The following is a 12,409-nucleotide window of genomic DNA, read 5'->3' on the forward strand; positions in this document are numbered from 1 at the left end:
TGGGGTAGAATCATGTTTTAATGGAACATGAAATTTGAATTTCTGTACAAAATGATGAGGTTTGAGTTTCTGTACAAAAAAAAATCTGCACCCGTATAAAATCATTTTATTTAGTGATGCAATAATATTTAAAACAAATATAACTGTTTTAAAAACATACAGATATAAAGGTGATAAAGTATCTAAATATATTCTTCTGCTAATCTGTGCTACATGATGGGGTAACAAGGATAACTTGCAATTCCACACATATTTCCTTTGTTGCGGGCCATGCGGATATAGCCTCCATCTCCAAATCTAGTGCCCCAGCTGTCATAAAACACACAAATTACAGAAACACTATAATCATCATTCTTTAGACATATAATGGCACGTTCTTAAAATGCAGAAACATTTCAGCTTCTCAGATGCAAGTTTACAATTACATTAAGGCAAATGCAGAATTTTTACAAAACAGTCTAAAGTTAATTTTGTTAGAATGTTTTAAATGCTCTAGAGAAATCAGCTGTTTTATATTACAATTAAAACTAACTTGTACCTGTTTTTCACTATCCAGTAGTCCTCTCCATTCTGGCTGCCATACCCTACAGCCAGCACTCCATGGTTTACATCCTGGGAGCAGGATGGATCATTGTAGACACCTGTTAAAAAATAGACAAAATACAGACCAAATATAGACCATGTATAAACCGTAGCAGTAAAATCATGTGCATTAAAATGCCAATAAAGAAGTGACTACTAAGAGCACAATCATGCTGAGTGTATGGACACTTGGCAATAAAATATGTTTAGAATTAATTCATTCAAATGCAAGCTAGACTTACAGTTGGAATATGGCAAATCACACTTTCATGTGTGTATAAATAAAGTCATCAGCTATTTATATTATTTTGAGGCCATTTGTAGTTGTTAAAGTAAACTATACCACTGCGATACAGGATGAATGAAGGGCGAGTAGCATCAATAGCCACGGAGATGGGTCCAATGGTGGCCACAGCTTCCTTAAGTGCCTCCTCATCATCATGAGAAACAAATCTGTAACTGGAGCAGTTGGCAACACGTTGTGATTGGTCATACCTGCACTGTCCATCCTGTAAAACAAGTTAAAATACAGTACAGACCAATATTTACATTTCCGAATAGTATATATAAGACAATTTTACACCATTTTTGATATGACATTTAAAGGGTTACTGTACCACTCCGTTGTAAGGGTAGGTTTTTTCCGAAGCTATGCCATTATCAATGACGTACTGAAAGGCAGAAGACATGTAACCTCCATTGCAACCCTTATTTCCATACTGAGAAGAGCAGTCCACCAAGTTCTGGGGACTGAGGGAAAGCAGCTGACCCGTTTTCTTCATTAGTTGAGCCTCAAGTGCCCCAGCGGCACTAAATGCCCAGCATGAACCACATGAACCCTGACAGAAGGAAATCACATTATATGAATAAGAAATTGGAGTGCAGTTCCTGAACCAGCTTCCTTCACTTAATTCCACACACACATTTGCTAGTCTAACTTCCTTCAAGTCACTACAGGGGAAAACTGAAGTTAAATATTCATATTTATTCAGATACAAGCACTTGAAGGAGTCTATAATATTATACATGGTCTATAATATATATGGATGTCTGTCTAACCCTCATTAATGTCGGGCTTTGTGTGTAGGTGTTATTCGGACAGAGAGAATGCAATTACAGATTCTCACTTACAAAAAACTTACAACTGTTACAAACAGTTAAATTAGGAACACAGGCATTAGTTTGGATCCAAGGTTAGGTTTCTATTAGAATAAATATGCAGTATATGGAATACCAAAATGTTCTTTTTACATAGAAAGAATATTCAACCCCAAAATACTATAATTTGTTTTATTCTGACTGTGGGCAGACTGTGGGAAAATCTGATATCATGAATTAGAATATCAATAAGAGTCTGATTACATACAGGCTGTAAATATTAGAGCATGGTAAAACTAAATACAACAAAATATTACCTGGTTCTTGACATCTGTTACGTAGCCCTTATCTCTCCAGTCAACTGAATCTGGTACTGCAGTTCCAGCAGAGGCAAAAAAATTAGATGACTTTCTCACCAGGGTAGAAGGTATTCGGGTCCCAGAAAACATGTTCAGGATCTCTTCTCTAGTCTGACATTCATTTAAAGAAAGTGTTACATTGAGGAGCATTTGCTGTCTACAAGGCCACTTTTAGCTTAAATAAAGAAAACCTCTTTTCCACTATTTCCACTGCTTCTCTGTGCAGAGACTTCATTAAGATAATTAAAATGTGACATTAGGGATAAAATAAGTTAATTGAAAGTTAATAATAAAAAAAAAATTATATAATGAGGACTAAAATATTTTACCAGAAGAAATATTCATATAAAACATACACCTGATATTACTTTGGCATTTGCCTATAGGCCCATTTAGGTGATTTTGTTGTTCTCATGATTTTTTTAAATTAGAAAATCTTACCATGTCTCCCATATAGTTCATGCCCAGTTCATAGGTATGCATTCCCAAAGACGCCTCCAGGTTATGCAGGGAGATCAAGTGTAGGTTCTTCTCCCAAATTTCCCTCCGACCCATCTCCTCTAACTGCCACCACACATTTACAAAGTTTTTGTACTTTTTGCATATTAAGAGCATAGATTATTGACAGTCATCATTAGTATATAATAAAATTATACAAAATTATATGGAATGGGAAATCTTATATATATTGCATGTTGTTTATAGCATAACATTTATGATGCAAATGATGCCATATAGTGAATTTGATCATTTTATGACAACTTTTGTATGTATCCCTTACAGACATTCATGTTCCAGAATGACTAGTCTAGTGCAACTCTATCCTTGGATAAAGCGGTCATGGATCATTTGTACAAGATGTTTGCCCCAAATTCATCTCAAGTTAGTGAAGTTACCAGGTAGCATTTCTTTGTGAAATCTAACATCAGAATAAGTGACATTTCTGCTACAGATATTACTGCCAGTCTTTGAAGTTATCCTTACCTCACTGGTGTATTTTTTGCTATGATTTTTCTTCCACAGGAGCCAGTGCATGTCCAGGCTTGGGTCGTTAAGGGCTACTACCGCCCCACAGATTACTGTGAACAGCAAACCCCTCAACATCTTTACCTGCTTATAAATCAGACAAATAATTAGCCTAACCAAACTGGTCAACAAGGGACAACAGATTGAAAGTAAAATTACCATACAAATTTTTTAAATGCTTTAATGTGGATGTCCGTTATGGAAGTAAAATTAGCAAATGTATTTGATCTTATCATTCTCCGAATATTCAGTGTTGTCCAAAAGACGATTAACTATTAACTTCACTACTAAGAGATACCCAGACCTTTTTCGTATGCATGTGAACGTCCACTGATATCTTTTCAAGAGTACTTGTGCTTAGCTATCACTCTTTTTATGTTTCAATGTCTAGACGTTTTTGGTCTTTTTTAATTTTAGTTTATTTTTTATTTTTTAGTTTATTTTTTATTTGTTTGACAAACTCAATATAAATACTGCCACCAGTTGGAATAAATTAGGGATGCTATGTCAAAAAAAAAGAGAAAAGAAAAAAAAAAAAGAAACATAGCCTGTCTACCAACCGACTTTCTCAACACAGTTTTATGACCATACTCAGTGTGGGTAGATGGGGACAAAAGCAGTAGCACACGGAAGTTAAGTAATAACCTTTTGTTCACTGGGAAAAAAAACACAAACGGTTGAACCAAGATAATACAAGACTATTTTTGATCTGTTAGTTTTTCATTAGAACAAATACTAGAACTAAATTCACAGAGCTCGTACAATTGATACAGAAACATAAAATGGGGATAATCCAGATTTAACACACAGGGATTTCACAACTGATTTCCTTGCAATGTACCACAGTGTTAAAGTGTCATTTCATCTTCCCCTTTTCTCTTCGTGTACTATAATAATCCAAGTGCAAAACAAAGACACGAAAGCTGATATGAAATTCTTAAAAGATTCCCCGAACACATTTTATTTACATAACAAACAGGATCAAGCTTAAATAACTGGATACTAAAAACGAAAGTAAAATTTTCGCCAGTTCTAATAGGAGTCACAATAGTCTTTCTGGAGATTTGTCGAAGTAATGAAATAAACCTGTCACGTCTTTGAAACATCTATATCTATATCTATCTATATATCTATCTATATATATGTATATACAGTATATATACACACCGTGTGTTGTTAGTCTCTCTGCGGGCGTCTGAGAACCAGTGAACCAGGAGGAAGCAAAACCTTACTGAATCTAGCTGAATCGTTGTTAACGTATAAATGGTTCATCACGTGCCAAATGAGATCATGAGACCTCTTTTTCTCCTTTTTTTTTTTTAAACAAACAGGTGTAACAGACACGCGATTTTGTAAATCCAGTCAAAATGCAACAGATGCGACAAATGCAGTCAGATATATATTTTTTCTATTTTTCATGGTTTCTCTATGTCTAAAGTAGAAATAAACAGAATTAGTTTATGATTAGACATCTATGACCAAACACCTACTGCTATAGGCTAAATAAATATGTTAAGTTGGCTTGTTGAAGTGTGCTTATTAGAGACCATGAACACTCACATCCAAACAAACCAGTTTGAAAGTCATGTCAAAGTCACAGTGTAAGGCTTCAAGAAACCTTTTATCGTTTCTTTATTTACTTACTCAGATTTTTGCATGTAGTTGCATGTATATTTTAGTAAGAAACGTCAGTCAATCACTATGGCAAGACAAATTGATGTACAGTAATTGCTACTTTTAATCTGTTCATACTTAAATATAACCATTTTGAATTAAATCATAAGCCGATACCTCATAGTGGAATTTCTAGAAAGACATTCACCGGAATGGGCTTCATTCTTCCTTCCTTCCTTCCTTCCTTCTTCCATCCATCCATCCATTCTTCTAAGAGTTCATTTTTAGTAAACCTTTTTTTATCCTGCCCAGGACCATAGAGGATCTGGAGCCTATTCAGGTATGTTTTAGTTACCCCTTTAATTGATCTCCTTCAGGGCATTTAGCTATAAACTTTTAGCTTATGGGGCAACTGCTTTTTCTACAAAAAAAGTCAAATCTGCACCCAGTCCATTTTATTTGGAACAAATGGCTACCTGCAAATTACTGCCATTAATGATCCAATCAACAAACCATATGACAGCAGCCTGGTGTCTAAAATCATGCAGATACTGGTCATGAGCTTCAATTAATTTTCACATCAAACATCAGAAGAGATAAAAATGTGATCTCAGTAACTTGACTGGTTGAATAAAACTGAAGTTCTGATCTGCTTGAAATGTATCTCCCAACAGTCACAAAACCAGAGTTTTCATAGAATAGTGCAAAAGACAGAAACCACTGAGTTAGTAACAGTTGTGTAGTTGAAAACTCTTTGATGATTAGAGAGGCCAGAGAAGAATGGCCAGTCTGGTTCAAAGTTTCAGAAAGGACAAATCATGTAACAACTCTTTACAACTGGAGTGAAAAAGGAACACCTTCAGGCCAGCTCAGAAGAAGACTGCATCGGGTTCTATGCTTAACCGCCAAGAACGGGAATTTGAGACGATGGTTTACATTTTCACGTAAACCATATTGAAGCAATGAACCAGGAGGAAGCAAAACGTGACTAAGTCTGCCTAACTACAATGTGTTATCACGTGTCAAATAAGATCATGAGATCATTTTCTCTTTTTTTCTACAAACATGCAATTCTGTAATATTGACAAATGCAGTCATATGTTTTTTCTCTATGTTTCAAGTTTTCTCTATGACTAAAAGAGGAATAAACAGAAGTAATTTATGATTACAGACACCTACTGCTAGGCTAAATAAATAATATGTTAAGTTGGCTTGTTGAAGTGTGTTTATTAAACAACATGAACACACACATACACATACACACAAACCCATTAGATTATTGAAAGTCATGTATGTCAAAGTGACAGTGTAAGCCTTCCAGATAAACTTTTTAACGTCTTTTCTTTATTTTTTAATCTGCTTTTTAAATGTAGTTACATTTTTAACAGCAAACATGTACATGGTCTAGGCTGGTTTAAATTACTCAAATAACAACTCTTTTTCTAACCTTGAGGCTATCACAGCAGAAGACTACATCAGGTTCTACACCTAACCTGTCACAACGTGGGGCAGGAAGCGGACCCAGACGCAGGATAGCAAAATAAAACAGGGTTTAATAACAGAGCAACACGAAACACGACACGAACTAGAGACAGGACAAAGACAACAGTAGATTCCGCCGCACCAGGACCCTGCAGGATAGCAGCTCGGCTGATTGTGGGAGCATTTTTGTTTTTTTTCCCCCACCTGGACTTCGCGGGTTTGGTGACATCAGTCCGCATTTTTTCGGTGAGGGACTCCGCTCCGCATCCGGTTTCTCCGCGGGGGGGCGCCGCCTCACTTCCGGGTTGCGGGCCATGTCGCCAGCCCGAGTTTTGTTTTGTTTTTTCGGTGTCCTGTGACATCGCCCCGCATTTGTCCGGTGGGGGGCGTCGCTTCACATTTTGTTTCCGTGGAGGACGTCGCCCCACTTCCTGTTCGTGGGGGGGTGTTGCAAGCCCGTATTTTTTGGATTTTTTGGATTTTCTGTTCTGTGGAGGATTTTTTTTTCTTCTTCCCCGCCCTTCCTCCCCGTTCCTGGTTGCTGGTTCCTGGTTCCTGAGAGGTGGGACTGGCTGCGGTGCGTCGGGGGTGGCGCTCGGCCCGTCGGCTCTCCTGTGGATGTCGCTCGTTCCCCCTGCTCGGCTGTGGACGTCGCTCGTTCCCCCTGCTCGGCTGTGGACGTCGCTCGTTCCCCCTGCTCGGCTGTGGACGTCGCTCGTTCCCCCTGCTCGGCTGTGGACGTCGCTCGTTCCCCCTGCTCGGCTGTGGACGTCGCTCGTTCCCCCTGCTCGGCTGTGGACGTCGCTCGTTCCTCTCTGGCTGCACCGCCGTGTGCCTTACTCCCCCCACCTGCCTCGCCGTGTGCCTTGCTCTCCCCACCTGCCTCGCCGTGTGCCTTGCCCCCCCCCGGACCCCGTGTCGGGACCATCAAGACGGGTTGGCACGTCGGGAGCCGCGCCTTGGGGGGGGGTCTGCCCCACCTTCGTCTGCCCCACCTTCGTCTGCTCCACCTTCGTCTGCTCCACCTTCGTCTGCTCCTTCCTGTCACTACACCTGCTCCTCATTGTGTCATGATTGTCTTGTGTATTTAACTGTGCTGCGTTGCATTGCGCAGCGCGGAATCTACTGTTGTCTTTGTCCTGTCTCTAGTCCGTGTCGTGTTTCGTGTTCCTCTGTTAGTAAACCCTGTTTTATTTTGATTTTTATTAGTCTTGAATTGACAAGAGACTGAACAAGTACCAGAGAAGTCTGTGTGGATAAAATAGGCTGAATCCTTTTGATTATGCAGTGAAAAGAAAATGACGTGTGTGTAAAATTACCAACATGCAAGGAAAAGGACAGTTCATTTTCCCTGGTTACCTCAAGGTTGCAAGTCGTGACTGAAGGGGGAATTAGATTGTTGTGTAGGGATATTGCAAGATCCTGACCTGGGGATGAATCACCTGGGATGACCAGCACTTCAGTTTTGGTGGGATTGAATTGTAATGAGCCGTCATCCATGATAATATATCCGCCAGACATGCTGAGATCCGTGGTAGAAGCCATGGTGTCTGAGGGAGGGATGTAAAATGTAAGTTCAGTGTCTTCAGAATAGCAATGGTAAGAGAACCCATGTAAAAAAAAATAACCACCAAGAGAATGAGTATACAGGGAGAAAAGGAGAGGACCAATTACTGAGCCTGTGGGACACCGGTGGAGAAAATGCATGGAGCAGACGTCACTCTCCTCCATGTTACATGATATGTGCAACTTACCAGGTTGTAATCATACCAACCCCATTCTGATTCTGACACCAATTTCACCACTCTTTAGGGAGGACAAAAGAGTCTTGTGGTTGACCATATCAAATGCTGTTGAAAGGTCGAGTAGGATGAGAACAGATGAAAGCTTGGCTGAACTAGCAGCATGTGGTTTCTCAAAGACAGCCAAAAAGGAATGTGCTCCTTTAAAGCTGATCTTGGAGTTTGTTCTGCGAGAGATAGACAGACAGTAAATCATTTTTAAAGAAAAGAGAGAAGTGATACCGGTCTGTAGTTACTGATGAAAAGTTGCAGGCTATTTGGTAGTAGGTACAGGCTACAGCAGGGGCAGCGCTTTTCTTACAGAGGCCAACAGTTATGGAACAGACTTCCAATTAGTCTTTGGGACTCGGACACAGTCTTAGTGTTAAAGTCCATGCTAAAAACACAGTTGTTTAGTTTAGGTTTTTAAGGATAGCTTCTCTTAAGTAAAGGAGCAGATCTGGAGGGTTCATGGGCATAGAGTTTTTGGTGAACTGTGATGTCTGGATGCTGTCGGCTTACAACCCTCGCAAGTCACTCAGGTTTGCAGACAGAGGAGTGGTGTTATTCTTTACATCCCAGGAAGCCCTCATGCCTGTGTCACCTTCTGGCTCTAGCCTATGCTGTCATAGCTAGTCTTGCAGGAGTCCCTGTCTGCACTTTGCACATAATTTAAAAAATTTTCTCAATTCTCTCTCTCTCTCTCTCTCTCTCTCTCTCTCTCTCTCTCTCTCTCTCTCTCTCTCTCTCTCTCTCTCTCTCTCTCTCTCTCTCTCTCTCAGATCATTGGAATCTCTGTTCCCTCTGTCATGGACATTTACACAACACATTTAGCCAACAGCATTGTGGAGGACCCCACACACCCCACACACATGCTCTTCTCCCTCCTGCCAATATGGAAAAGGTATCGAAGCATTCAGGCCTCATGACCAGACTGTGTAACAGTTTCTTTCCACAAGCCATCAGACTCCCCAACAATTGAACTAAACTGTACCACGCACAGCATGCACACACACGCACACTCAACTTAGTGGACTGCACTGATCTGCATTAAATACACACTCTTCCATTATACATCCATGTCTACAGCACCAGCCATATCAAACTGTTTACATGCTGTTTTGCACACTGTTTTTACTCTTTTCACATTTTGTCAATTTCTTTTTTTTTGTACAATTCATTACAATATCTTATATAACTGCTGTTATTATATTAAGTGTTCATTACTGTATTTTTGCACATTTACTGTAGAATATACAGTGTGTACTCTGGTTGGTGTTTCTTTTGGGTATTGTCTTTTGTATATTGTCTTTTGTGAATTGTCTTGTAGTGTTTTGTATCGTTTGTTTGCACAGATTTTGTCTTGCACTGTTTGCACCCAGTTGCACAGATGCACATTATGTGGCTAGGACTACTTAAATCCTTAGCTCTGTCTTTGTTCTACTGTATGTAGCACTGTGATCCTGTAGAAACATTGTCTCATTTCACTATGTACTGTGTCAGCTAAATATGGTTGAATTGACAAACTTCTTGACTTCACTTGACTTGTCAATATACCCATAAATGATCTGTGATAGCTAACTAATTCCTTCGTAAATTCTAAAAAACAGACTATTATTAGACTATAATAATGACTATAGTTATTGTTTAATGTAATTAGCTGATTTGTTGCTATCTGAGTATTTGTCAGGGGAATTATAGCTCACATTGTGGTAATTACCACTGTATGCAGAGTTCAAATAATGTAGGATATTTTAGTTTAATAATAAAAACATAATAAAGTTTAAAAATAATAATTTTAAATTTTATTCTATAATACTTTATACAAGAATAATAGGATTTGGCTTTAAATCTAAAAAAGGTCATGTGATTGTGTAAAAAAAAAGGTTGCCATAAAGACTTTGGGTGTCTAAATGACTGTATTTGTAATAATTTAATTTATTTGATTTAAATTCTGAATATAGAAAATGTTAAATAGAAAGCATTATTACTCATACAAGTTTATTTACCTTTAGTAAAGTGATAGCCTGAGAAACAAAAAAACCTAGAAAACAACTTTGTTAGACAACAAGCGCTGACGATAATTTCACATTTTCTCCTTGTCTTTTTGATGATCAATTGTGATATCAGGAAAAAGGAAGTAATGTAATGAAAAAGTGGTACATTTAAAAAAAACAGAGAACACAATCATGTCAAGAGGTACAGGGGGAAACTACAAAAGGAAGTGAAATCTGCAAGTTAGAATTCTGTCACAAGTTTTAGCCACTGAACGTTCTGTTAAGCTTAGTTGTGTTTGGAAAATTTGGCCATTTTGTTCAAAATGAATTAGTCATGATTAGACCATTTTTGAGACTTTATATAAATGTATTGTGTTTGTGTGTAGGAAAATATACATCCTCAATGTAAACAAACTCACTCATTCACTCACTCACTCATTCACTCACAGCTGACAGATGATTCTACACAATGTGAACAAATACATTTTGTGGGTCATGTTTGAAAGGGAAGAAACTGGATAGGCTGATAATTGCACAATACAAACCATATCATGTAATGAATTCAATCCTGCTTTCTTTACTGGGTGAAAATGAGGCATATTTGTGTTTTTGACATCTGCTGTACTCATTAACCTACAACCAAGACAGTTTTGCAGATTATAGATACAAAGAAACTGTAAAGACATCTGCTATCTTAAGTTTTTTTTCATTTTATATGTTAGTATAATTATTTTATAATTTTCATTTCATTATTTTAGAAAAAGGAGAACAGTATTGTAACATCTACAACAGTATTGTAAAGTCTAGGCTTTATTCTTCCTTCTATTTCTGTGCTAAATTCTTCTTCTGTATTAGTCAAATCAAGAAGCTTTTATTGTCATTTCAATCATATATACCTGTTGCCATACACAGTGAAATGAGACAACTAAGACATTATAAATAAATAAATAAATATAAATATATAAATATAAATAAAGTGAAACTGTGCAACCTGGTGCAAACAGTGCAGTAAAAGACAAACAAGACAGACAAGACAGTGCAGGACGAAAGACAGTGCAGACAAAAAATTACAAGACAATACAAAAAAGACCATACAAAAAAGACAATACACAAAAGTTGATAAACAGAAACAGCTCTGATCAGTGTAAATACTGTATGTTCAACAATATTGCATGCAGTAATACTAGAATGAACACAGTGTAATAGCAGCAGGTCCCTGAAATAATGTAAAGAATTGTGCAAAATAGCAGACAACTGAAATGTTAGACAGTATGTGCAAAGAGCAAACAAGTGTACAACAACAGCATGTAAACAGATTGGATGTAAACAGCATGTTAGCAGGTTCATGGATGTATATTGGAAGTGTGTATATTTGGTGTAGGTCTGTGCAGTCCATACAGTTGATGTGTGTGTGTGTGTGTGTGTGTGTGTGTGTGTGTGTGTGTGTGTGTGTGTGTGTGTGTGTGTGTGTGTGTGTGTGTGTGTGTGTGTGTTGTGCTCAGAATAGTTCAGTTCAGTTATTAAGGAGTCAGATGGCTTGTGGGTAGAAACTGTTATCCAGGTTAAGCAATATACTTGTGAATATAACTCTTTGAGATTTTAACTTATAACTTGGTAAGTATCAGGGTGTGGTCTGTGAGCGTCCTCTAGTGTGTCAGCAATTTCACCTTAGTACATTTGCCTGTATTGTGTTTTTAGAATTTGTTTGTTTGCCTGCTTCATTACTTAATTAACTTTGATTTGTTTCTATTTTTTTTTTGTTCATTTTGTTCAGTGGTTTGTATGAGTGTGCATGCCTACGTCTGTTCCAGGTCTGTAACATAGTATCTCATAATCAAATACTGTGACTCTACCTACATCGCAAGGTGGACTGTTTTGTATGCAGTGTGTTTTTGGATTTGCATTCATTCATTCATTCATTTTCTACCGCTTATCCGAACTTCTCGGGTCACGGGGAGCCTGTGCCTATCTCAGTCATCATCGGGCATCAAGGCAGCATACACCCTGGACGGAGTGCCAACCCATCGCAGGGCACACACACTCTCATTCACTCACACACTACGGACGATTTTTCCAGAGATGCCAATCAACCTACCATGCATGTCTTTGGACCGGGGGAAGAAACCGGAGTACCCGGAGGAAACCCCCGAGGCACAGGAAGAACATGCAAACCCTGGAGGTGTGAGGCGAACGTGCTAACCACTAAGCCACCGTGCCCCCATTTTTGGATTAAAATAAATATATTATTATTTCCCATATCAAAAAACTTATATTTGGGAACAATAATCACCTAATCAACTCTTATTAGTTTTAATTTGGTTTTTGGGTTACATTTTGAGTTACAATCCAGAAAGATCCAAAATGTTTCCTTGCCATGATTTCAAACTTGGAATGCTGTGTTGGCGGTAGTCAAAATGTCATAATGTCATCTGCCATAACATTTCTGTGTTAAATCAAACAACACAAATTA

General features: G+C 38.2%; 1 protein-coding gene across 2 annotated transcripts; it reads right to left on the reverse strand.

Moving 5' to 3' along the window:
- LOC113644583 (cathepsin S-like) lies at positions 1 to 4,388 on the reverse strand. 2 transcript variants are annotated; one of them, XM_027149563.2, is made up of 8 exons: positions 4,233 to 4,388; positions 3,024 to 3,149; positions 2,481 to 2,603; positions 1,998 to 2,150; positions 1,200 to 1,421; positions 926 to 1,091; positions 539 to 641; positions 1 to 309 (listed from the first exon to the last, which is right to left on the reverse strand). In XM_027149563.2, the coding sequence occupies exons 2-8, from the start codon at positions 3,141 to 3,143 to the stop codon at positions 210 to 212; spliced, it is 987 nt and encodes a 328-aa protein (XP_027005364.1). In that variant the 5' UTR covers positions 3,144 to 3,149; positions 4,233 to 4,388; the 3' UTR covers positions 1 to 209. The 2 variants fall into 2 exon arrangements, with proteins under 2 accessions (XP_027005364.1, XP_027005365.1); XM_027149564.2 differs by having other exon boundaries at positions 3,024 to 3,152; positions 4,233 to 4,382.
- Between the last annotated feature and the right edge of the window lie 8,021 nt (positions 4,389 to 12,409).

This window comes from Tachysurus fulvidraco, chromosome 3, assembly GCF_022655615.1.
Source record: "Tachysurus fulvidraco isolate hzauxx_2018 chromosome 3, HZAU_PFXX_2.0, whole genome shotgun sequence".
NCBI lineage: Eukaryota > Metazoa > Chordata > Actinopteri > Siluriformes > Bagridae > Tachysurus > Tachysurus fulvidraco.

Excerpts from the sequence above, each read along its gene's own strand:
- LOC113644583 (XM_027149563.2), bottom strand. The coding sequence starts at position 3,143 with ATGTTGAGGGGTTTGCTGTTCACAGTAATCTGTGGGGCGGTAGTAGCC. Across the intron at positions 642-925 it reads ATTCATCCTGTATCGCAGTG|GTGTCTACAATGATCCATCC; the intron begins GTATAGTTTACT and ends ATTTTTTAACAG. Across the intron at positions 310-538 it reads TACTGGATAGTGAAAAACAG|CTGGGGCACTAGATTTGGAG; the intron begins GTACAAGTTAGT and ends GTTTTATGACAG.